General features: G+C 39.9%; 1 protein-coding gene across 1 annotated transcript in view; it reads left to right on the top strand.

Annotated features, from left to right (window-relative positions):
* The window catches only part of MIA2 (MIA SH3 domain ER export factor 2), a 598301-nt gene that overhangs the window by 87601 nt on the left and 484504 nt on the right, over positions 1-26196 (top strand). The window contains exon 4 of the mRNA XM_053711462.1: positions 6574-6709. Coding sequence (XP_053567437.1) covers positions 6574-6709 — 136 coding nt within the window. The remainder of the gene's footprint in view (positions 1-6573; positions 6710-26196) is intronic.

Consider the following 26196-nt stretch of genomic DNA (forward strand, 5'->3'; position numbering starts at 1 on the left):
AACCCCCCTTAAATAAACCTAACACTAAGCCCCTGAAGATCTTCCTACTTTATATTCACCACGCCGATCATCGCGGTATCACAGATCGGTCCAGGCTCCGATGTCTTGATCCAAGCCCAAGCGGGGGCTGAAGACGTCCATCCTCCAGCTGAAGTCTTGATCCAAGCCCAAGCGGGGGCTGAAGACGTCCATCCTCCGGCTAAAGTCTTGATCCAAGCAGCAGCTGAAGAAGTCCATCATCGGGCAGAAGTCTTCATCCTATCCGGGCAGAAGAGGAGATCCGGACCAGTAGATATCTTCATCCAAGCGGCATCTTCTATCTTTTTCCATCCGATGACGAGCGGCTCCATCTTCAAGACCTCCGGCGCGGATCCATCCTCTTCCTCCGACGTCCTAAAACAGAATGAAGGTTCCTTTAAGGGACGTCATCCAAGATGGCGTCCCTCGAATTCCGATTGGCTGATAATATTCTATCAGCCAATCGGAATTAAGGTAGGGAAAATTCTGATTGGCTGATGGAATCAGCCAATCAGATTCAAGTTCAATCCGATTGGCTGATCCAATCAGCCAATCAGATTGAGCTCGCATTCTATTGGCTGATCGGAACGATTGTGTACGATTTCCCCATAGGAAACAATGGGGCTGAGACGGATCAGCCAATAGAATGCGAGGTCAATTCTATTGGCTGATCCAATCAGCCAATCGGATTGAACTTCAATCCGATTGGCTGATTAAATCAACCAATCGGAATTTTCCTACCTAAATTCCGATTGGCTGATAGAATCCTATCAGTCAATTGGAATTCGAGGGACGCCATCTTGGATGATGTCATTTAAAGGAACCGTCATTCTTCGTTAAGACATCGGAAGAAGAGGATGGCTCCGTGTCGGCTGGATAGAAGATGGCTCCGCTCTGCTCCGGAAGGATGAAGATAGAAGATGCCGCCTGGGTGAAGATGTCTGCCGGTCCGGATGTCCTCTTCTGCCCTGATAGGATGAAGACTTCTGCCAGTCCGGATGTCCTCTTCTGCCCCATCGGTGCCCAGCTGGGTGAACACGGCTCAAGTAGGGTGATCTTCAATGGGGTAGTGTTAGGTTTTTTTAAGGGGGGATCGGGGGGGTTTTAGAGTAGGGGTGTGTGGGTGGTGGGTTGTAATGTTGGGGGGGGGTATTGTATTTCTTTTTTTTACAGGTAAAAGAGCAGATTATTTTGGGGCAATGCCCCGCAAAAAGCCCTTTTAAGGGCTGGTAAAAGAGCTGATAACTTTGTAATTTTATTATTTTGGGGGGCTTTTTTATTTTATTAGGGGGATTAGATTAGGTGTAATTAGATTAAACTTCTTGTAATATTTTTTTATTTTTTGTAATTTAGTGTTTGTTTGTTTGTTTCTGTAATATAGTTTAGTTTATTTAATTGTATTTTATTTTAGATAATTGTAGTTAATTTATTTAATTAATTTATTGATAGTGTAGTGTTAGGTGTATTTGTAACTTAGGTTAGGATTTATTTTACAGGTAATTATGTAATTATTTTAACTAGTTAAATAGTTATTAACTATTTAATTGTACCTAGTTAAAATAAATACAAAGTTGCCTGTAAAATAAATATAAATCCTAAAATAGCTACAATGTAACTATTAGTTATATTGTAGCTATCTTATGGTTTATTTTATAGGTAAGTATTTATTTTTAAATAGGAATAATTTATTTAATTATAGTAATTTTTTTTAGATTTATTTAAATTATATTTAACTTAGGGGGGTGTTAGGGTTAGACTTAGGTTTAGGGGTTAATAACTTTATTATAGTAGCGGCGACGTTGGGGGCGGCAGATTAGCGGTTAATAATTGTAGGTAGGTGGCGGCGATGTTAGGGACGGCAGATTAGGGGTTCATAGGTATAATGTAGGTGGCGGCGGTGTCCGGTCGGCAGATTAGGGGTTAAAAAAAATTATTTTAGTGTTTGCGATGTGGGGGGGGGGGGGCCTCGGTTTAGGGGTTTATAGGTAGTTTATGGGTGTTAGTGTACTTTTTAGCACTGTAGTTAAGAGCTTTATGTTCCAGCGTTAGCCCATAAAACTCTTAACTACTGACTTTTATATGCGGTAGGAGTCTTGGAGGTAGCGGCTGTACCGCTCACTTTCTCCAAGACTTGTAATACCAGCGTTAGGCAAATCCCATTAAAAAGATAGGATACGCAATTGACGTAAGGGGATTTGCGGTATGGAAAAGTCGCGGAAAAAAAGTGAGCGGTAGACCTGTACCTCCCTGACTCGTAATACCAGCGGGCGCTAAAAAGCAGCGTTAGGAAACCTTAACGCTGCTTTTAAAAGCTAACGCCGAACTCGTAATCTAGCCGATTATTTTTAAACAATAAAAATTCTAGAGTAGACTGTCCCTTTAATGAATTTGTAACCATGATATAACATTGTGCTGCTTTTCAGACTCCTAACGAAGCCAAAGTTTTAGATGTATACTGATGTCTACAGTTTCTTGCTTGCTCAAGTTTGTCTAATGGGTCTTTTCAAATGCAGGGGAGGGTGGGGATCTGCTATTCCTGCTTTATCAGCCCATTTCAGTGGGTGTCCCAGCCTAACCTCATCAACAGTGCTAAATTGGGAGCAAGTTTTAAAAGGTTTTATACTGGATTTCTTATATCAGTCTGTGCATATTCTTCTTTATAGTAGTGTATATTACATGCAGTTCTATGAAAATTTGTGTATACTGTCCCTTTAATTAACAGTTTATATAACCTTAACTCCAAGTCGCTTTTGGAGAAGTTATAGCCTACAGGTTCACACGGTTTTTCTACCCTGCACTGTGAATGTTTAATGGTGTGTTCAATAAAGACACGAAAACTTAATTGTTTGTATGGTATTTGTTTAAGCAGACTGGGCGAGATTACATATGCAGCGCAGGCTTCAGCACAATTGCTGAAACCCGCATCCCCCGTAAGTTCACCTCGCACATCGGGTGAATAACATATACAGCGCCGTCAGATCATAACCTGCTGTAAGTCGGATAAAACTGGCGATGTTCAGAAATGTTGCGGAAATACAAATTTCTGGAGTCGCCAGTGATTTATGGCTGTTTATGATCTGCCGGCACGTAAAAAAATTTTTTAAAAAAAAAATCTTACATTGCCCGTAAAAGTCTAACCCGCCTCCCAAAAATAAACCCGACATGTCAAAACCCCTATATCCCCATCCCCCCCACATCACAACTAATAATAAAAGTATTAACCCCTAAACCGCCATCCCCCCACAACCAATGTACTTAATTAAACTATTAACCCTAATCTGCCATTCACCCACATCGCTATCTACCTAATAAATGTATTAACCCCTAATCCACCATGCCCCCATATCACAATCTACCTAATAAATGTATTAACCCCTAATCCGCCATCCCCCACATCGCAATCTACCTAATAAATGTATTAACCCCTAATCCACCATCCCCTTCACATCGCAATCTACCTAAAAAATGTATTAACCCCTAATCCCCATCCCCCCACATCGCAAAGTATCTAATTACACTATTAACCCCTAAACCACCAACCCCACAATGCAAATATATCTAATTAACCTATTAACTCCTAAACCCCCACCCCCACACAACGCAAATAATTAATTTAATCTCTAAGCCCCGCTAACCTAACATCCCCTAAATTAACCCCAGTGCATTGCCCTAAGTTAAACAGCTCTTTTACCTCAAAAAATACAAATTAACCCCAACAGTAAACTATCCAACCCACCCAAAATAAAAAAAAACTAACTCTAAAAAACCTAAGCTACCCATTGCCCCTAAAGGGGCATTTGTATGGGCATTGCACTTAAAAGGGCAATCAGCTCTTTTGCAGCCCATTAAAATAAAAAAAATCCCTAATCTAAAAAAAAAAAACACCCCAAAAAATAAAAAAAGCCTAAGTCTAACCCCGAAATAGGTACTGACCATTCCTGAAGTCCGGCAGTGAAGGTCTTCTTCCAGGCAGCGACATCTTCACCCAGCGCCGGGACCTCTTCTATCTTCATCCGGACCCAAGGAGGCACAGAGCAAGACTGGTGGCCGTGGAGCCATCCAGCGTAGAGGATCCTATTCATGCGATCGCTGCTGCACACTGAAAAATTCAAATCAGCCAATAGGATGAGAGCTACTGAAATCATATTGGCTGATTTGAAATCAAATCTATTATCCAACCAGAAAGATAAATTCCCAAAAGAATTATACATCTTGATCATACTATATTTTGCTCTTTTGATGTACATTAACCTGCTGTATCCTAGGTGGTTTTTCCTGTTCTCTATAATTTAACATAAGTGATCAGAGTAAATATCACTGCTGCTGGAGGGTAATGATAATACTATCCCTATTAAATGTAATAGTGGGTGACTCTATAATAATAAGAAGTGGATCCGTATCCCAAATGAACAAAGTAAACCGTTTTTTTATACCACCATAAAGGATATCAATACACCATCTATACTGAATTATTAATGAAATACATGAAAAAATCCTGAACCTCATATACGTACCAAAATAATACACACACAGCAAAATTTATGTGATAGATTTATTACAATGTTTATGTGTTAGTCATAGTTTTGGCAATGACAACCAAGATATGAAAGCTGATTCTAACACTGATGACTTGGATTAATTTCCTGAGTAAGCAGCAGGATCGCCTGGCGATTATCACTTCCGCCCACATGAGAAGTTACTATGGCAACATATGCCTACAAAATAAGAAAAGCTGGCTGAGACCGCCCCTAAGCCCTGACAAAGTCATGCACAGTGGCGAAATGCATCGGTGGGCGGGGCTGAGAGAAAAACCTGTGGTTTAGAGCGTGTTTGATGTATATGTTTTGCAGCGATTTTCTGTTGCTAAACAAATTAGATATTGAATAATCTGATTGATGTGTATGATTGAGCAATGTTGTGAATCTATGCTACACAAATGTAATCCCTGATAAGGGAGTTTATAAATATGCTCTAACTTATTTGATACCCTGAATGTACAGTATTTCTTTTAGCATTACGGACAACAGCTGGAAATCGTCTGTGTTCAATCACAGCAGTACCCAGACAGAAGGTTGCCTTTGAGCGCATAGATCAGTCCACCTGTGTGAAAGTTGAATATCTGTGCTTATATGAAGTGATAGCACTCTTTTTTTTTTTTTCAGTCCACGCAGCCCTATTTTTAACCATCAGCTGGACATCAGATAAACATAAGAGAAGTGCAAGTGATTTACCCACTCCTATCTGATACCATACCTGTATTTTTAAATGTATGTGTTGCATATTTGTCAATAAAGTGTAGTTTTTAATCTCTGTATATATAACTAATAGTGTGTAATTCAGCACTTAAACCCCAAATCCTTTTTGAATCCCTAATTTGTATAGCGACGCTGGTTCTATGTTAGTTTATGGGAGTAAATAAATGCGACGGGTGAAATATATGTGCCGTATATGTGATTGCTCACTTCAACTAAAAACTGGCATCGCTGGCTTTTGCGGGCAACGCTGCATATGTAATCTAGCCCACTGTGTTGTTCTATTGTTTTGTAGTAGATCAAATTTTATAAGCAGTTTACAGTGAGGGATATTAACACTTTTTATTGCTCCTAGTAACTGGACTATTATGCAATAGGCCTCAAAAGCCTGTTCCCTCCCATTTTACCTTTAAAGGGACAGTCTAGTATAAATTAAACTTTCATTATTTAGATAGGACTTTTAATTTTAATCAACTTTCCAATTTACTTTTATCATCAAATTTGCTTTGTTCTTTTGGTATTCTTAGTTTAAACTAAACATAGGTAGGCTCATATGCTAATTTCTAAGTCTTTGAGGGCTGCCTCTTATCACATTCTTTATAAATCTCTTTTCAACACAAAGAGACAGAAAGTACATGTGGGCCATATAGATAACACTGTGTTCAGGCACAGGGGGTTATTTAAGATTTAGCACAAAACAATGCTAAATTTAAGACAATAGATAATAAACAGTCACAGTCATGTGATCAGGGGGCTGGAAGAAGGTTCCTAGATACAAGGGTAATCACAAAGGTAAAAAGTATATTAATATAAACTGTGTTGGTTATGCAAAACTGGGGAATGGGTAATAAAGGGATTATCTAACTTTTAAAACAGTAACAATTCTATGGTAGACTGTCCCCTTTAACTCTTCCCCATAAAGTTCCTCAGTCAACATTCGCAGACAGGGGCAAAACCCCCAATAACTAGAGTTAAGCTTGGTCTGGCATTTCCTTGTGCCGCCATAATTCAATTTATACTATAATGCACAGATAAAGAAACATTAAATAATATTAAAGTTGCATTTATTGTGTTTTATAACCACATAATTAATAGAGAAAATAGCACACACTTAACTCAATTTAGAGTTTATTGTACATCTTGGTCTATCTCTGCTTTTGGTCCTTAGCCAAGATGGCAATTATTAAATCCTTTTCCTAAGTGTCTGATTTAAAATAGCTGTTCACCTTCAAGCTAAGGAAGACCAGACATCGATTGATCTAAATCATTTTGTTATTATGTTTTTTTCTTCTTCTATTTTTAGGAAATTGATTTCATTTGTCTGGATGGAGGTGAATATGTTTTTGAAAATGAGGACAGTGTGCTGCATAAACCCAAAGAAAATGAATATTCTGATATATATCTGGAAAGGACAGACCATGAAATTGTAGGAAAACAAGGTACATTTCTATACCTCCCAACATTTCAAAATTAAAAAGAGGGACCCCCCCCCCCCCACGGCAACATTTTGAAATGTGGTGGGCAGGAGCAGGGACGGGGCTTAAAAAAATCATAAGACCAAAGTAATATAAATAAAATTCTAAATAAAGTCATATCTTTTCATAATCTTAGGCAGCAAATCAAAGACAAACTCGAACCACTGGTATAGCTATGTGAGGTCTGTATTTAATTAGCCTTTGCAGAGTCAGTGCTAAATATTTTTTATCTTAATTGGACATTTAATAATAGATTCTTTAAAACTGCTCTCTGCATTCCTCATTAATATTCTAGATTCTGGCCTTTAAAGTTAGCAAAAATGCACAGTAACACACTACATAGCATACACTTACACATGCACATACACACATACTACATACCATACACTTATACAGTACATACAGATACACACACACACACACTACATAGCATACACTTATACATGCACATACACACATACTACATACCATACACTTACACATACAGATACAAACACACTACATAGCATACACTTACACATGCACATACACACATACTACATACCATACACTTACACATACAGATACAAACACACTACATAGCATACACTTACACATGCACATACACACATACTACATACCATACACTTACACATACAGATACACACACACTACATAGCATACACTTATACAGTACATACAGATACACACACACACACACACACTACATAGCATACACTTATACATGCAGATACACACACACACTACATAGCTTACACTTATACATGCCGATACACACACACACTACATAGCTTACACTTATACATGCCGATACACACACACACTACATAGCATACACTTATACATACAGATACACACACACACACACTTATGCATGCAGATACACACACATACACTACATAGCTTACACTTACACATGCAGATACACACACACACTACATAGCTTACACTTATACATGCCGATACACACACACACTACATAGCATACACTTATACATGCAGATACACACACACACACACTACATAGCTTACACTTATACATACATATACACACACTACATAGTATACACTTACACATGCAGATACACACACTTCATAGCTTACATTTATACATGTAGACACACACACTACATAGCATACACTTATACATGCAGATACACACACTACATAGCTTACACATATGCATGCAGATATATACACACACACATACACTACATAGTATACACTTACACATGCAGATACACACACTTCATAGCTTACATTTATACATGCAGACACACACACCACATAGCATACACTTATACATGCAGATACACACACACACTTATACATACAGATACACACACACACACACACACACACGCTACATAGCTTACACTTATACATGCAGATACACATACACACTTATAGATACAGAAAGACACACACACTACATCATATATGGCTATCTGTAACTCATTGTATGGGGTCCTGGGGTTGGCAAGCACATTAGCTGGCCGTCTGAGGCTGCCACTGTTCGTTACCCTGGTGTTAGCACTGCTCATCATATAAAACTGAAGGCATGCTAGTATTATCACCAGGGGTTAGACATCATCACTACCAGGGGTTAGAGATCACCATTACCGAGGTCAGAGGGTATACAGCCTTCCAACTTCTGCTTAACCCACACACCCATTACTTTTCCACAAGGAATCTAACAGGTATATAACCCTGGGAGAGAAAGCCAGCTGCTTCTGAGTATGTGCCCAATAGAATTTTTTTTTTTTTTTTTTTAAATGCATGGGCCAATGCGGGACAGATCCCTAAAATCGGTACTGTCCTGCGAAAATCGGGACAGTTGGAGGGTATGCATTTCTTCATAAAGGTAACAGAATACTGACCTACATGTATCAGGTGTTGATATTGCAAATCTTCTGAAAAATATGAAATGCATTTGTAAACAGGATACTGAACACCTTAATTATTACAAGAATTTTTTGTTGAGCTACAATTTTTTGAGCTACAGGCTCCACACACCTCTTGCCTTATGTGGAGGAGCCAATCAGGGCTTGCATTTGCAGAAGTCAAGCTTTCTTTTTTTTAGTTGTTATATGCTAAAGCTAATTAGAGAATGATATGTAACATCTACAGTGTGCATTTCCAGTTCTAAGAATTAGAACGGCCACAATTTTCAGAGCTAAATGACATGAAAAGGTGACAGAAAAAATAATGAAAGTATATTACAAATTGTTTTATTATACATAACTAAATATTTTATATTGAAATCTCAAGATGTTTACTGTCCCTTCAAAAGTTCCTGGCTACATTTTATGCATGGTAAGATCCCAAAATAATTAAACTTCCTTCCTCCATGGCATAGCTTAAAGGGACAGTTTACTCCAAAAACGTTCTCCCCTTTAATTTGTTCCCAATGATCCACTTTACCTGCTGGAGTGTATTAAATTGTTTACAAGTATTTCCATTAACCCTTATATTGGCATTTTTAATTAGTTTATTTATCCTGTGGTATCACCATCCATCCTGAAAGTGTTTGGCCACGAGGCCAAGCTGTATTAACACAGCCAGTAGAAGAGATTACACTCCCAGTGGGTTATAGAAGAGATAAGGTAATAAAATGTTAATTTTCCATTGTTCTCTCCAAGTATTGGTGATTGGTTTATGGACAGACATAAGATAAAGAATCAGGTATATTTACACAATGTGATAATGTAATGAGATCTGATTATACCTACAAGCTTAACCCATTTTATTAGGTTGTGGCTTCAAAACGCAAAATCAGCTCATTCATATACACAAATAAGCTTTAAAAAGCAAATCGCATACATTTCATACTCTGCAGCTGGTAAAAAAAAGTAAAGTCAAAATGAAACTTTCATGATTCAGATGGAGCATCGCAATTTTAAACAACTTTCCAAATTACTTCTGTTATCAAATTTGCTTTGTTCTCTTGGTATATTTTTCTGAAGAGTAAAACTAAGTAGGCTCATAAGACACATGCACACTCCTGAGCTTTTATGAGCCTACCTAGTTTTACTCCTTCAATAAAAAAAATACAAGAGAATGAAGCAAATTTAACAATAACAGAAGTAAATTGGAAATTTGTTTAAAATTGCCTGCTCTTTCTGAATTATGAAAGTTTAATTTTGGATTTACTGTCCCTTTAATATACAACACAAAATACAAGTGGCAATGGGGCATCAGTAATGTGCCTTATGAAACGAACAATGAAGGCTCCGATCCTTAAAGCAATTCCTACTCTGTGGGGCTCAAGACGTGTATGATGTGCAAAAAGTTGAATCCCAATAGAGTAATGGAGGAACACTCACCCCTTGAAGTGGACTCCGTCAACCTGCAGGTCCTTGTGGTTTGTAGTTCACCCTCCAGCCCCTCTATCATGCCTACTGTACCAAGATGGTCACCTGGCTATCGATTTGGGCCTCCATTCCATGGAAGGGTATTCTGCTCCTGACTACGGACGGATCTTTCTGTGGACTATTGCGGCTACACACAAGGAGTACATCAGATGCCGGTAACTCCCTCGGCTCCTCCTCTTTGCTTGCCTGTCACAGCAGGAGTGTATTCCAATCTCCAGAAAGGGATAATGATGAAAAGCACAGCACTGCTTGATACCCCAAGTGCCAGGCTCAAGCTGGGTAAGAAATATTCACAGGAAAAAGGCAACAAAAAGCAACCTCAAGGCACGTAAAAATAAAGATTTATTCAGGAGAAAAGATATATGTTAAAAACATATGGTCAGATCATCTGAGCAAGCTCGTCTTATGCATTTCGGCGAGAAAAACACCTTTAATCATAGACATACTTTGACTGCTTGTAACCTGATACTTATACAGCTGCAGATGAATACAACCATAGATAGCTGTGAAACTTAAAGTAACAAACGCATACTAAACGACTGCAGAGAGAAAATTTACTTAAACAATACATCATGCATATGCAATAAATTAAATCACCTTTTTCTTTCATGCAATTGGCAAGAGTCAATGAGCTAGTGACGTATATGGGATATACAATCCTACCAGGAGAGGCAAAGTTTCCCAACCTCAAAATTCCTATAAATACTCCCTCACCACACCCACAATTCAGTTTTTAGAAACTTTCCCTCCTATGGAGGTGGTGAATTAAGTTTGTGCTTGATTTCTATGATTTGTTCTATGATAAGCGCTTCTAAGCATTTTGAAGTGTGTGTCAGAGGGATGTGAAGGGAGTATCGCCTATTGATTTTATGGTTTTCCTCGCGGGAAATCTTTTCAAAGATTCTCTGTTATCGGTCGTAGGATTCATCTCCTACCTCCCTTTTCAGATCGACGATATACTCTTTATATACCATTACCTCTGCTGGATACTTTTTCAGTACTGGTTTGGCTATCTGCTATATGTGGATGGGTATCTTTCAGTAAGTATGTTTTTCTTATTTAAAGACACTCTCAGCTATGGTTTGGCGCTTTAAGTATTAATAAAAAGTTTTAAATATATGTATTTTACTTATATTTGCCATGAGTCAGGTCTATGTATATTTCCTTTTGCAGACTGTCCAGTTTCAGTTTGGGATGCATGTTAGGAAGTTTTTTGTCTCACCTGGGGTATAGTCCTTTTTTTTTCAAATTGACTGTTTTTTCCTTTTAATTTCACGGGCAAAATTAGGCTGTTATTTATTGCGTCATTTTTTGTGGCGAGAACTTTTTTGGCGTGAAGGTACGTCTTTGAAGATGCAAGTACGTAATTTCCGGTGTCTTAGTTTGACACCAGGGTTCCTTTCACGAGGTTACGTCTGTGATGCGTCATTTCCGGATGTTGTTGGCACCAAAAACTTATTCAACTTCCTTTTGCATCGTGAGTCATACTTGGCGCCACAAAAATGTGCTTATGTTTTTCACCCCCACTTCCTATATGCCTCTTGCTTTCTATATGCTCAGAGGGCTATGCTGTTTGCATTTTTTCCCATTTCCTGAAACTGCCATATAAGGAAATTGTAAATTTTGCTTTAATGTTTTTTCTTTTACATTTTGCAAGATGCTCTCAATCTGATCCTGCCTCAGAAGCAACTGTTGGAACCCCTGCTGCCTGATCACAGTTCTACCAAAGCTAAGTGTACCTGTTTGTAAATTAGCTGAGATTATATCACCAGCTGTAGTATGTAACAGTTGCTCATGATATGCTTTTGCACGCAGAAAACGTTTCCATCGGTACTAGTTGAGTTTCTGTTGTTCCTTCAACATCTAATGTACATGATATCGCCTGTTGATATGAAAAAATGATATTGCTGATGAGATTACAGAAGGCTTTGTCTGCTATTCCGCCTTCTAATAAACATAAAAGGTCTTTTAAAACTTCTCATAAATTTGAGGAAATTTCTAAATGACCGACAACATACTGAATATCCTCCTCTGATAAGGATCTCTCTGATTCAGAAGATCCTACCTCAGACACTGACACTGACAAATCTACTTATCTTTCCAAGATTGAGTATATTCGTTCCTTGTTAAAAGAAGTGTTGGTTACTTTGGATATGAGGAGTCTAGTCCTCTTGATATCAATACTAGTAACATTTAAATTCTGTTTATAAGCCTCCTGTCGTTACTCCTGAGGTTTTTCCAGTTCCTGATGCTATTTCTTACGTAATTGCTAATGAATGGTTAAGCCTGGTTACTTCTTTCATTCCTTCTTCTAGGTTTAAAAGGTTGTACCCTTTGCCAGCGGCTAGATTAGAGTTTTGGGAAAAAATCCCCCAAAGTTGATGGGGCTATTTTTACTCTTGTCAAACGTACTACTATTCCTATGGAAAGACAGTACTTCTTTTAAAGATCCTTTAGATAGGAAACTTGAATCTTATCTAAGGAAAGCTTATTTATATTCTGGCTATCTTCTCAGGCCTGCCTTTGCTATAGCTGGTGTTGCGGCTGCAATCTGCATCAACCTTTTGGTTGTATAACTTAGCGCAACAGGAAACAAATCCTGATTTGTCTAGCATTGTTCGTTTGCTTCAACATGCTAATCATTTTATCTGTGATGCTATTTTTGATATCATCAAAATTGATGTTAAATCTATGTCTTTAGCTATTTTAGCAAGAAGAGCTTTATGGCTCAAATCTTGGAATGCTGACATGATATCTAAGTTTAGATTACTATCTCTTTCTTTCCAAGGTAACAATTTATTTGGTTCTCAGTTGGATTTAATTATTTCAACTATCACGGGGAAGTGAGTTTTTTTGCCTCAGGATAAAAAGATCTAAGGGTAAATCATTTTTATTCTTTTCGACAGAACAAGGAACAGAAAACCAATCCTTCTCCTAAAGACTCTGGTTCCAATTGGAAACCTTCTTCAAGTTGGAAAAAAATCAAAGCCTTTTAAGAAACCAAAGCCAGCCCCCAAGTCTGCATGAAGGTGTGGCTCTCGATCCAGTTCAGCTGGTGGGGGGCAGATTGAAATTATTCCAAGAAATTTGGGCAGATTCTGTTCAAAATCAGTGGATTCAGAGTATTGTCTCTCAAGGTATCGAATAGGATTCAGAATAAGGCCCTCCTGTGAGAAGATTCTTTCCCTCTCACGTTCCAGCAAATCCGGTGAAGGTTCAGGCTTTTCTGAAGTGTGTTTCAGATCTAGAGCTTTCAGGGGTAATAATACCAGTTCCATTTCAGGAACAGGGTTTGGGGTTTTATACAAATCTATTCATTGTCCCAAATAAAGAAAATTAATTCAGGCCAGTTCTGGATCTGAAGTTTTTGAATAAGTTTTGTAAGAGTCCCATCTTTCAAGATGGTGACTATAATGACTATTTTGCCTTTTGTTCAGCAAGGTCATTATATGTCCACGATAGGCTTACAGGGTGCATAACTTCACATTCCGATTCATCCAGACCACTATCGGTTTCTGAGGTTTTCTGTTCTAGGCAAGCATTAGCAATTTGTCGCTCTTCCATTTGGCCTAGCAACAGCTCCAAGGATCTTTTTGAAGGTTCTCAGTGCCTCTTCTATCTGTTAATCAGAGAACAGGGTAATTGCGGTGTTTCCTTATTTGGACGATATCTTGGTACTAGCTCAGTCTTTACATTTAGCCGAATCTCATACGAATCAACTAGTGTTGTTTCTTCAAAGACATGGTTGGAGGATCAATTTACCAAAGAGTTTCTTGATTCCTCAGACAAGGGTCACCTTTTTAGGTTTCCAGATAGATTCAGTGTCCATGACTCTGTCCTTAACAGACAAGAGACGAGTGAAATTGGTTTCAGCTTGTCGAAACCTTCAGTCTCAATCATTCCCTTCAGTGGCTATGTGCATAGAAGTTTTAGGTCTCATGACTGCAGCATTGGACATGATCCCCTTTGCTCGTTTTCACATGAGACCTCTACAGCTTTGTATGCTGAATCAATGGTGCAGGAATTACACTCAGATATAACAATTGATATACTGTACTTAAAGGGACAGTACACTGTAAAATAGTTTTTCCATTAATGTATTTTAAATGACTTGTTATACCGACTGCAGAGTATAAAATATTTGAGAAATTCCATTTTCATGCTTATTTGTGTATATGAAGTAGCTGATTTTGTGCTTTGAAACCACAGCCTATTACAATGGGTTGAACTTAAAGGTAATATCAGATCTCATTATGTTCTAAGTTTTTGTAAACAGATTTGCTTCCTTATCTTTTATTTGGCTGGAACACCAAAGCTCAATACATAGAGAGAACAATGGAAAATGATAATTTTATTACTTATCTATCCTGCATCCCACTGAGAGTGTAATCTCTTCTGCTGGCTGTGTATACTTAGGCTATTCAATAGCCTATACTCCAGTATTAATTTGTTCAGTGTAGGTGGCAATACCACAGGCTAAATCAGCTATTTCAAATGCTGAAATAGGAGTAAAGGAGCTACTTGTAACCAATTTAATACACTCTAGCAGGTTAAAAGGATCATTGGGAATAATTTAAAGGGGAGAAATTATTTGGGTGAACTGTCCCTTTAAATCCCAACATTCAACTCTCTCTGACTTGGTGGTTAGACCATCATCGTTTTATTCAGGGGGTCTCTTTTGTTTGTCCTACCTGGACTGTGATCACAACAGATGCAAGTCTTTCAGGTTGGGGAGCTGTCTGGGGATCTATTCTCTGACAGCACAAGGGGGTTTGGAAACCTCAAAAGGCGAGGTTACCAATCAATATTTTAGAACTCCGTGCTATTTTCAGGGCTCTTCAGGTTTGGCCTTTGTTAAAAAGAGAACCATTCATTTGTTTTCAGACGGGACAATATCACAACTGAGGCATATGCTCAATCATCAGGGTGGGACTCACAGTCCCCTAGCTATAAAATAAGTATCTCTGATACTTTCTTAGGCAGAATCCAGCTCTTGTCTTATTTCTGTGGTGCATATCCCAGGTGTAGACAATTGGGAAGTGGACTATCTCAGCCGTCAGACCTTACATCCGGGGGAGTGGTCTTTCCATCCAGATGTATTTTTTCAGATTGTACAGATGTGGGGTCTTCCAGAAATAGATCTGATGGTTTCCCATCTAAACAAGAAACTTCCCAGGTACCTGTCCAGGTCGAGGGATCCTCAGGCGGAGAAGGTGGATGCTTTAGCAGTTCCTTGGTTTTACCAACCTGCTTATATCTTTCCGCCTCTATTTCTTCTTCCAAGAGTGATCTCCAAGATCATTATGGAACAATCGTATGTGTTTTTGATAGCACCAGCGTGGCCTCACAGGTTTTGGTATGCGGATTCAGTGTCCATGACTCTGTCCTTAACAGACAAGAGACAAGTGAAATTGGTTTCAGCTTGTCGAAACCCTTCAGTCTCCATCATTCCCTTCAGTGGCTTAGTGCATGGAAGTTTTAGGTCTCATGACTGCAGCATTGGACACAATCTCCTTAGTTCATTTTCACATGAGACCTCTACAGCTTTGTATGCTGAATCAATGGTGCAGGAATTATACTCAGATATCACAATTGATATACTGTACTTAAATCCCAACATTCAACTCTCTCTGACTTGGTGGTTTAGACCCATCATCGTTTTATTCAGAGGGTCTCTTTTGTTTGTCCTACCTGGACTGTGATCGCAACAGATGCAAGTCTTTCAGGTTGGGGAGCTGTCTGGGGATCTCTGACAGCACAAGGGGGTTGGAAACCTCAAAAGGCGAGGTTACCCATTAATATTTTAGAACTCCTTGCTATTTTCAGGGCTCTTCAGGTTTGGCCTTTGTTAAAAAGAGAACCATTCATTTGTTTTCAGACGGACAATATCACAACTGTGGCATATGTCTATCATCAGGGTGGGACTCGCAGTCCCCTAGCTATAAAATAAGTATCTCTGATACTTTCTTGGGCAGAATCCAGCTCTTGTCTAATTTCTGCGATGCATATCCCTGGTGTAGACAATTGGGAAGCGGACTATCTCAGCCATCAGACCTTACATCCAGGGGAGTGATCTTTCCATCCAGATGTATTTTGTCAGATTGTACAGATGTGGGGTCTTCCAGAAATAGATCTGATGGTTTCCCATCTAAACAAGAAACTTCCCAGGTACCTGTCCAGGTCGAGGGATCCTCAGACGGAGAAGGTGGATGCTTTACTAGTTCCTTGGTTTTACCAACCTGCTTATATCTTTCCGCCTCTAGTTCTTCTTCCAAGAGTGATCTCCAAGATCATTATGGAACAATCGTATGTGTTTTTGATAGCACCAGCGTGGCCTCACAGGTTTTGGTATGCGGATCTTGTTCGGATGTCCAGTTGCCAGCCTTGGCCACTTCCTCTAAGACCAGACCTTCTGTCTCAAGGGCCGTTTTTCCATCAGGATCTCAAATCGTTAAATTTGAAGGTATGGAAATTGAACGCTTAGTGCTTAGTCATAGAGGTTTCTCTGACGCAGTAATTAATACTATGCTACAGACTCGTAAGTCTGTTTCAAGGAAGTTTTTTTTCGAGTTTGGAAGACCTATATTTCATGGTGTTCTCATAAATTCTCCTGGCATTCTTTTAGAATTCCTAGAATTTTATAGTTTCTTCAGGATGGTTTGGATAAAGGTTTGTCTGCAAGTACCTTGAAGGGACAAATCTCTGCTCTTTCTATTTTATTTCATAGAAAGATTGATAAGCATCCTGATATTCACTGTTTTGTTCAGGCTTTGGTTCGTATCAAGCCTGTTATTAAATCAATCTCTCCTCCTTGGAGTCTTAATTTGGTTTTGAAGACTTTGCAGGCTCCTCCTTTTGAGCCTATGCATTCTTTGCATATTAAACTAATTTTTGGAAAGTGTTGTTTCTTTTGGCTATCTCTTCAGCTAGAAGAGTTTCCGAACTGTCTGCTCTCTCTTGTGAGTCTCCTTTTCTGATTTTCCATCAGGATAAGGCTGTTTTGCGGACTTTGTTTAAATTTCTTCCCAAGGTTGTGAATTCTAACAACATTAGTAGGGAAATTGTTGTTCCTTCCTTGTGTCCTAATCCCAAGAATGCTCTTGAAAAATCTTTTCATTCTTTGGATGTTGTAAGAGCTTTGAAATATTATGTTAAAGCTACTAAGATTTCAGGAAGATTTCTAGTCTATTTGTTGTCTTCTCTGGTTCTAGGAAAGGTCAGAAAGCTTCTGTAATTTCTTTGACATCTTGGTTGAAGCTTTTGAAAGCTTATTTGGAGGCGGTGACAGTCCCCACCTCAGAGGATCACAGCTCATTTCTACTAGATCAGTCTCCACTTCTTGGACTTTTAAGAATGAAGCTTCAGTTGATCAGATTTGCAAAACATGCAACTTGGTCTTCTTTGCATACATTTACTAAATTTTACCATTTTGATGTATTTGCTTCTTCTGAAGCAGTCTTTGGTAGAAAAGTTCTTCAGGCAACTGTTTCAGTTTGATTCTATCTGCTAATGTTTTAAGTTTTTTTCTTTCAATTTATGAGAAAAAACTTATTTTTTTTTGTGGTTTTAATTTTGTCAGCAGAAAATGGCTGTTTTTATTTTATCCCTCCCTTTCTAGTGACTCTTCTGTGGACTTCCACATCTTGGGCATTTCTATCCCATACGTTACTAGCTCATGGACTCTTGCCAATTACATGAAAGAAAACATAATTTATGTAAGAACTTACCTGATAAATTCATTTTTTTCATATTGGCAAGCGTTCATGAGACCCACCCTTTTTCTGGTGGTTATGATTTTTTGTATAAAAGCACAATTATATTTCCAGTTCCTCTTTTTTGTTTGCTTTTTTACTCCTTTTTCTATCACCCCACTACTTTGCTATTTGTTAAACTGAATAATTGTGGTTGTGGTGAGGGGTGTATTTATAGGCATTTTGAGGTTTGGGAAACGTTGCCCCTGCTGGTAGGATTGTATATCCCATACGTCACTAGCTCATGGACTCTTGCCAATATGAAAGAAATGAATGTATCAGGTAAGGTCTTACATAAATTATGTTGGCCAGTATCAGGACTTAACAATAAGTATCAGGACTTAACCTGATGCGCATTTCACCGCTAAACAGCTTTATCAAAGGCGTTATTCCTGAGTTGGCAACATGTTAATTGTTCATTTATAGTCCTAACTGTTGGTTTACTATATGGTTCAAATCTGATTCCTTATTTACTGACCGCTTTGCTGCACATCGATACCCCTCTGAGCCTGCACCTTTATCAGTATACATTAAGAGGTTTTACCTCTTTCCCTGTTGATATATATAATTTTCTTGTTGCTTTGCTCCCAGTGGGTTCCATACTCTGCAGCTTATTATTCTTTTCGCTTTGCTACTTTTGAACCTACACCTCTATTTATAAAAAAAAATTGTTGTGAGGCTACACCTCTACCTTTGATATATTAATCTATTGTTTGGTTCTGAGGTGGCAGGCTATATTTGCTATAATTTTTCATAATACCTTATTGACTAGTTATATTTAATTTATTCATTATGTGGTTGCTGACTCATATCCACTCAGATTTTAATCTAAGTATTAATGCACCTCATTCACACTTTATATTTAACTTAATTAATAAAAGTTATGTTTTATTTATTTTCCTGTTAGGGTCTCCCTCTTCCTGCTCTCATTCAATTTATAAAAAAAATATTCTCTTTGAGTGCTCCTCTGCATGTCCACTTTCTTTCTCTCCTTTTACATATTTATACCAATCTCCTCCTTCTCAGAATAAACTTAATCTGATATGATAGAAATTGCTGTAGCACATCTACAGTAACAAGTTATAGACCAATATGCATATGACTTAATTTCCTTCATATGTACTACATTAACATATAATGAGCTATATAGCGAGTGTCAATGCCTCCTTCAAATGTGAGCCTAATAAAGGCAAAATTGGTCAATATATTACCTGTATCAGAGGTTAAGGAATTTAATCACACGCTAAGTCACTGTTAAGAGACTGGGTAGGAAATAGGTGAAGTATACTCAATTAGAAGCTGTCGACCATTTCTAGAGCTACTTGTATGGATATTCTAAATTAGTAGTGTTTCCAAAAATTAAAGATGTCTCCCTCCTATGTTGAATCCCTGGGTTTCCTTGTTCTAAGTTTAATAAATCCAGAAGGATTCTCTGTAAAGCAATTTGCTTGTCCTGTCACCTCCACTTAATGGGGCTTTTACCCATTCAATGACCTGTCAAACGAAAATGCATGTAGCCTTCTGATGCTTAAATATAAAGTGTTGTGCCAAATCTGAACACTCCACTCCCTGATCCATGTTATTGAGGTACTCTCTGATTCGTGTACATGCCTCCCTTGTGGTTGCACCCTACATATTGTTTGTCCCAAATGGAGCAATTCCACTAGTTAGACCACTTAAGTGGTGTGACAGTTGCCACAGACTGACAGGTCATAAACCTTTTGAGTTACCTGTGACTGAAAATTTCGTGTTACCCTTGTGTGTCCGCAAGCTATACATTTATGGTAGCTACATTTGTAATGTCCCTTCACACTAAGCCAACTACTAGTGCTTGTCTTTTGTGTCCTCAACACACTTGGTGACAGTAAATTCCTTAATGTACAGCCACATCTGGCTACATAGTTGCAACCCCTAGAGACATAATCCTTTAAACTATCTTCCGCTGTTAAAAATTGGAAGGTGTTTCTCTACTATTTTACAAATGTCTCTAAACTGTGGACTGTAGGTGATGATGAAAAAAGGTTTATCCTCATCAAATCTATTATTTTTAAAACTTGTCTTAGTATGATCTAATAAATCTTTCCTATTCATGTGGGTAACTTCAAGGAAAGCTCTATTCACCACCTTGCTTGAATGTCATCTTTCAATCAACTGAGATTTTAGTATTTCACTCTCCTTGAGAAAATCTGAATCTTTTGTACAGTTACGCTTAATACGTACAAATTGCCCTTTCGCAACACCAAATCCTGTATGTTTTGGATGACTACTCTGTGCATGCAAAATAGCATTGGTATTGATGGGTTTCCTATATAGGGTAGAACTTATAGTTTGGGAATCCATATTCCCTATTAGGAGAATATCTAAGTAGGGTATACACAATTTATTAAATGTATGAGTGAATTGTAGGTTGACTGTGTTTGAGTTAAGGTACTTGAGAAATTCGATCATGTCTGCCTCTGTTCCAGATGTACAAGAGGTCATCTATGTACCTCTTGTACACCTTAATACAAGCTCGGTAGGGATTGGTATCTCTATAGACGTGGCACAGCTCCCACTAACCCATAAATAGGTTGGCATAGGCAGGGGCAAACTTTGCTCTCATGGCCGTGCCATGTCTCTGGAGATAGAAAGTACCCTCAAAACTGGGTCAATAAAAAATGTAGAACCATGATGAGATAATTCTTTAACCCTGTATCATAATTGCTATAATGATTTAGCATGTAGTCCACTGCTACCAATCCAAAACGATGGGGGATAGCCGAGTAAAGACCCACCACATCTATGGTAAGCCATGAAAATTGGCATCCCACACTACTTCTTCAATATTTGACAAAAGATGTTTTGTATCGTTTAAAAATGAGGGCAACTGATATGCTATCGGTTGTAAGAGTGACTCAACCAAACTGGATAATTTCTCAAAAAGTGACCCAATACCAGAAACAATGGGTCTTCCCTTCACCTCCTCCAAGGATTTATGTACCTTGTGGAGGTGATGGAAGATGGGTATCACTGGACTGGAGACAAAAAGATAATCTGAAGTATCAATATCAAATATTTCCTCTTGTAAACCATCATCCAAAATACTCCACAGCTGTGTTTTAAACTCATTGGTGGGGTCCCTGGATAATGTCAAATATACCTCTGTATCATTCAAATGATGGAATGCTCACTAAGAGCACTGATCCATTCCATGATAAATGCAGCAGCATCCACCTGGAAAGTGGGAAATTTCTTAAATCCTAAGCCCCGGGGGATTAGATCAAGTAACAGATACTTTTCTCTTGCACATTTGTCCCACCAGGCCTTATAGTCTTTAACTAGGGTTTTTTCCATCATGAAAAAAATGTCACTAATGGACAGTGTCTCTTGTTGCTTTACAAAAGTATCCTCTAAAGACAGTCTCTCAAAGTCTAAGTCGTTTAGTGGTTTTTGTGAAAAAAATCTAAAATTCTCCATGATGTTGATATATTATAATCAGTATATATAAAAGTGTCTAATTATAGGGTATCACACAGAAAATGCAGTGCAAAAAAAAAAAACAGGTTGAGCCCAAGGAAGAATAAATGTAGTGAAAGTTCTGATCCTTAAGCAATTCCTACCCTGTGTGGCTCAAGACGTGTATTATGTGCAAAAAGTTGAATCCCAATACAGTAGTGGAGGAACACTCACCCTGTGTAGCGGACTCAACCTGCAGGTCCTTGTGGTTCGTAGTTCACCCTCCAGCCCATCTATCATGCCTACCATACCAAGACAGTCACCTGGCTATCGATTTGGACCTCTGTTCCTTGGAGGGGTATTCTGCTCCTGACTATGGACAGATCATTCTGCTCACTATTGCGGCCACACACGAGGAGTACGTCAGACACCGGTAACTCCCTCGGCTCCGCCTCATTGCTTGCCTGTCACAGTGGGAACTATAAGAGAGTAAAATAAACTAGATCATATATATTCTATATTGTCTTGTGATCTTGTCAGGGTGCCAGGAATCAGACTGAGACGAGAAGTGCAAAAATAATCACACCTTTATTAATAAACAAAAAAATAATAAAGAGTCCACAAGTCAAATAACAAGCCAGGAGTCAAAACCAGAGCTGGTAGTCAGATGAGCCGAGTCAGGAGACAAAGTGAATAGACAATCAGGAATCAGGAACAAGGAAAACAGCAGAATCAGGAACAAGCCAGGGATCAGGAACTAGGAAGGACGTCAGACAGCCAGGTAATACACAGGAACTCTCACAAACAGGTCTGAGACAATGCAAAGGCAAAGCATACTGAACTGAGGCCTTTAAATAATAAGTGAGACTGCATCCTTTCTCACACAGATGATGCACACCAGTCTGGCCATAAAGGAAGTGCAGGAAATTAGCAGCATCCCCCACAATGCACCATAGTCAGCAAGAGAGGTGAGTAAAATGGCTGCCAGCAGCACATGGCAAACAAAACAGGGAAAAAAAAACCCGCCAGTACCCTCCCCTCAACGACCCCTCCCCCGCAGGAGGACAAAAGGCTTATTGGGAAAACGGGCATGGAAGGCACGAAGCAGGACAGGAGCATGAACATCAGAGGAGGGAACCCAAGAACATTTCTTCGGACTGTAGTCCCTCCAGTGAACCAAATACTGCACATGGCCCCTGGACATACGAGAGTCAATAATGCTGCTGACCTCATACTCCTCATGGTTGTCAACAAAGATAGGACGGGGACAAGGCAACACAGTGGTAAACCAATTACAAACCAATGGTTTCAAGAGGGAGACATGAAAAACATTGGAGATGCGCATTGCAGGAGGAAGGTCAAGAGCGTAGGCCACAGGATTGACCCGTCAGAGTATTCGAAAAGGACCAACATAACGGGGAGCCAGTTTATTGGATGGCACACGAAGGTTCAAGTTGCGGGAGGACAGCTAAACTCTCTCACCAACCTGGTAGGAAGGCACGGGCAGATGCCTTCGATCAGCCTGGAACTTTTGGTGATGCATAGAATGATGAAGGCAATCCTGAATCTGCACCCACGTGGAATGGAGTTGCCAGAGATGCTCCTCCAAAGCCGGAATACCCTGAGACATGAATGAATTGAGCAACAAGGATGGTTGAAACCCGCCATGAAGGGGGATAACTTGGAGGAAGCATTAATAGCACAATTACGAGCAAACTTTGCCCAAGGTAACAGTTCAGACCAATTATTGTGGTGATCTGAGACATAGCATTGGAGGAACTGTTCCAGAGCTTGATTAGACCGTTCCGCAGCCCCCTTGGATTGAGGGTGATATGCCAAGGAGAAGGAAAGCTGGATCCCTATTTGAGCACAAAAGGAATGCCAAAATCTGGAGACAAACTGGCTACCCTGGTCCGACACTATCTCCTTGGGTAACCCATGTAAACGGAAGACCTCCCGGGCAAAAATTGAAGCAAGCTCCTGAGCGGTAGGCAACTTCATCAAGGGAATGCAATGTGACATTTTAGAAAAACGGTCAACCACCATAAGGATAACAGTATTGCCATTGGAAACAGGGAGCTCGACAATGAAGTCCATGGAAAGATGTGTCCAAGGACGCTCACCATTAGCAATAGGTTGAAGAAGACACACAGGAAGACGTAGAGGATTCTTATTCTGTGCACAAACTGAGCAGGAGGCAACATACACAACAACATCAGAACAAAGACCTGGCCACCAGAATTGTTCGAGTGACAGACCAAATCATTTGGTTCTTGCCTGGGTGACCTGCGGCTTTAGGATAGTGGTAAATGTGCAAACGTTTAGTTCGAAGATTCTCAGGAACAAAACACTTACCACTAGGTTTCTCAGGAGATGCATTGGTTTGTGCAGCCAGGATCTCCTCCCCCAAGGGAGAAGTCAAATTAGTATGTATGGTAGCTAAAATATGATCAGGAGGTATAACAGTAGTAGGTACAGACTCCTCCTTGGACAGAGGCAAAAATTGTTGAGAGAGGGCATCAGCCCTAACATTCTTACTACCAGGCAGGTAGGAGACCACATAATTAAACCGAGACAAAAATAGCGCCCAATCTGGCCTGTCGGGGCGAAAAAACCGTTTTGCTTCAGATAGATAAGTTAAATTCTTGTGGTCAGTAAGAATGATCACTAGCACACTAGTACCCTTGAGAAGATGCCTCCATTCCTTGAGTGCCAAAATTAAGGGCAGTAATTCCCTGTCACCAATTTCATAATTGCACCCCGCTGGAGACAATTTCTTAGAGAAGAAACCACACGGATGCAAGGAATCGTCAGGCGTAGGACGTTGAGACAAGAGGGCACCTACTCCAGTCTCAGACGCATCGACCTCAAGAACGAAAGGCAGGACAGGGTTAGGATGAGCCAGAACTGGAGCGGCAGCAAAGGCAGTCTTAAGACTATCAAAGGCCTTAAGGGCAGTAGGTGACCAATGGAGTGGATCATTCTCTTTATGGGTCATGTCTGTGATAGGTTTGACCAGGGAAGAAAGGTTTTTAATAAACTTTCTATAGTAATTGACGAACCCCAAAAAACGTTGAATAGACCAAAGACCAACTGGTCGAGGCCACTGCAGAACTGCAGATAACTTGTCAGGATCCATGGAGAACCCTGCAACAGAGATAACATAACCTAGGAAGGTTACTTGAGTCTGATGGAACTCACATTTCTCGAGTTTACAAACAGGACGTTCTCACGTAGTCTCTGAAGAACCTGTGTACATCAAAACGATGAGCCTCAAGTGTGGGTGAGTTTATGAGGATGTCGTCTAAGTACACCACAACACACTGTTGCAACATATCTCATAGGACATCATTAATAAATTCCTGGAAAACAGCAGGAGCATTACATAGCCAAAGGGCATTACAAGATACTCATAATAAGAGCCCTATAATTGATGCATGGTCTTAACTCGCCACACTTTTTCTTCACAAAGAAGAAGCCAGCCCCTGCAGGAGAGCAGGATTTGCGGATGATCCCCTGCAACAGAGCATCGGCAACATACTCCTTCATAGCACAATTCTCTGCAACAGACAGATGGTAAACCCGGGCCCGAAGAGGAATGGCCCCGGGTTGCAGGTCTATGGCACAATCGTAAAACCGGTAAGGAGGCAACATACTGGCACACACCTTGTCAAAAACCATCTAGGAACTCTCTGTACTCCTCTGGCAATTGAGATACTGAAGAAGTGGAGAAGACTTTAACTGGTTTCCGAAGACAAGTGGAAATACATTGAGGGGACCACGACAAAATTTTGGACCTGCGCCAGTCGAGACTGGGATTGTGCTTTTGGAGCCAGGGATTACCCAGAACAACCGGAAAATGCGGAGAGTTTATCACCTGGAACTGGAGGGTTTCAAAATGGAGAGCCCCAACAGCCATGGACAACAGAGCAGTTTCATGAATAACGAGTGCGGGTTGAAGGGGCCTGCCATCAATGGCCTCAATAGCAAGTGGAACGGACCGAGGCAAAACAGGAATGGAGTGCTTTGATACAAAAGCACTGTCAATAAAATAGCCCGCAGCACCGGAGTCAACAAGAGCCTGGGTGACTATGGAGAAGTCCACCCAGGAAAGGACAACCATGACCAAAGGTTTCTCCTTAAGCGGTTCCGGGGATGAGGATAAACCACCCAAGGTCTGCCCCCGACAGGACCTTAGGTGTTAGCGTTTCCCGGCCATGTAGGACAAGACTTCAAAAGGTGGCCCTGTAACCCACAATAGAGGCAGAGCCCCTCCCTCCTCCTAAAGGCCCTCTTTACCGCAGAGAGACGCATGAATCCCAACTGCATCGGCTCAGCAGTACCTGGTGACTCGGGACCAGGAGGCATGGGAGGAGAGGGACGCATGGGTGGGAACGAACACGTAGGAGACAACGGAACAGGAGGCTTCCGCAAGCGGTCCTTGAAAGAGGGCCCTCTTTCTGAGTCTGATGTCAATTAGGATCAAAAAAGACACCAATGCCTTGAGATCCTCTGGTAAATCTCTGGCAGCAACTTCGTCTTTGATCGCATCAGAGAGCCCATGAAAGAAGGCGGCAACAAGGGCTTCATTGTTCCAACCAACCTTTGCGGCAAGCGTACAGAACTCAATAGCATACTGAGCAACAGATCTTGTACCTTGCTGAATGGACATGAGTCATTTAGCAGCAGAGGAGGAGCAAGCCGGAACATCAAATACCCTTCGAAAGGAGGCCACAAATTCAGGGTCATTTGAAATTACAGGTTTATTAGTCTCCCACAAGGGATTAGCCCAGGCAAAAGCTGTGTCAGAGAGTAACGAGATGAGAAATCCCACCTTAGCTCTGTCAGAGGGAAACGCCTTAGGTAACATCTCAAAGTAAATGCCCACCTG

This window comes from Bombina bombina, chromosome 1 (genome assembly GCF_027579735.1).
Source record: "Bombina bombina isolate aBomBom1 chromosome 1, aBomBom1.pri, whole genome shotgun sequence".
NCBI lineage: Eukaryota > Metazoa > Chordata > Amphibia > Anura > Bombinatoridae > Bombina > Bombina bombina.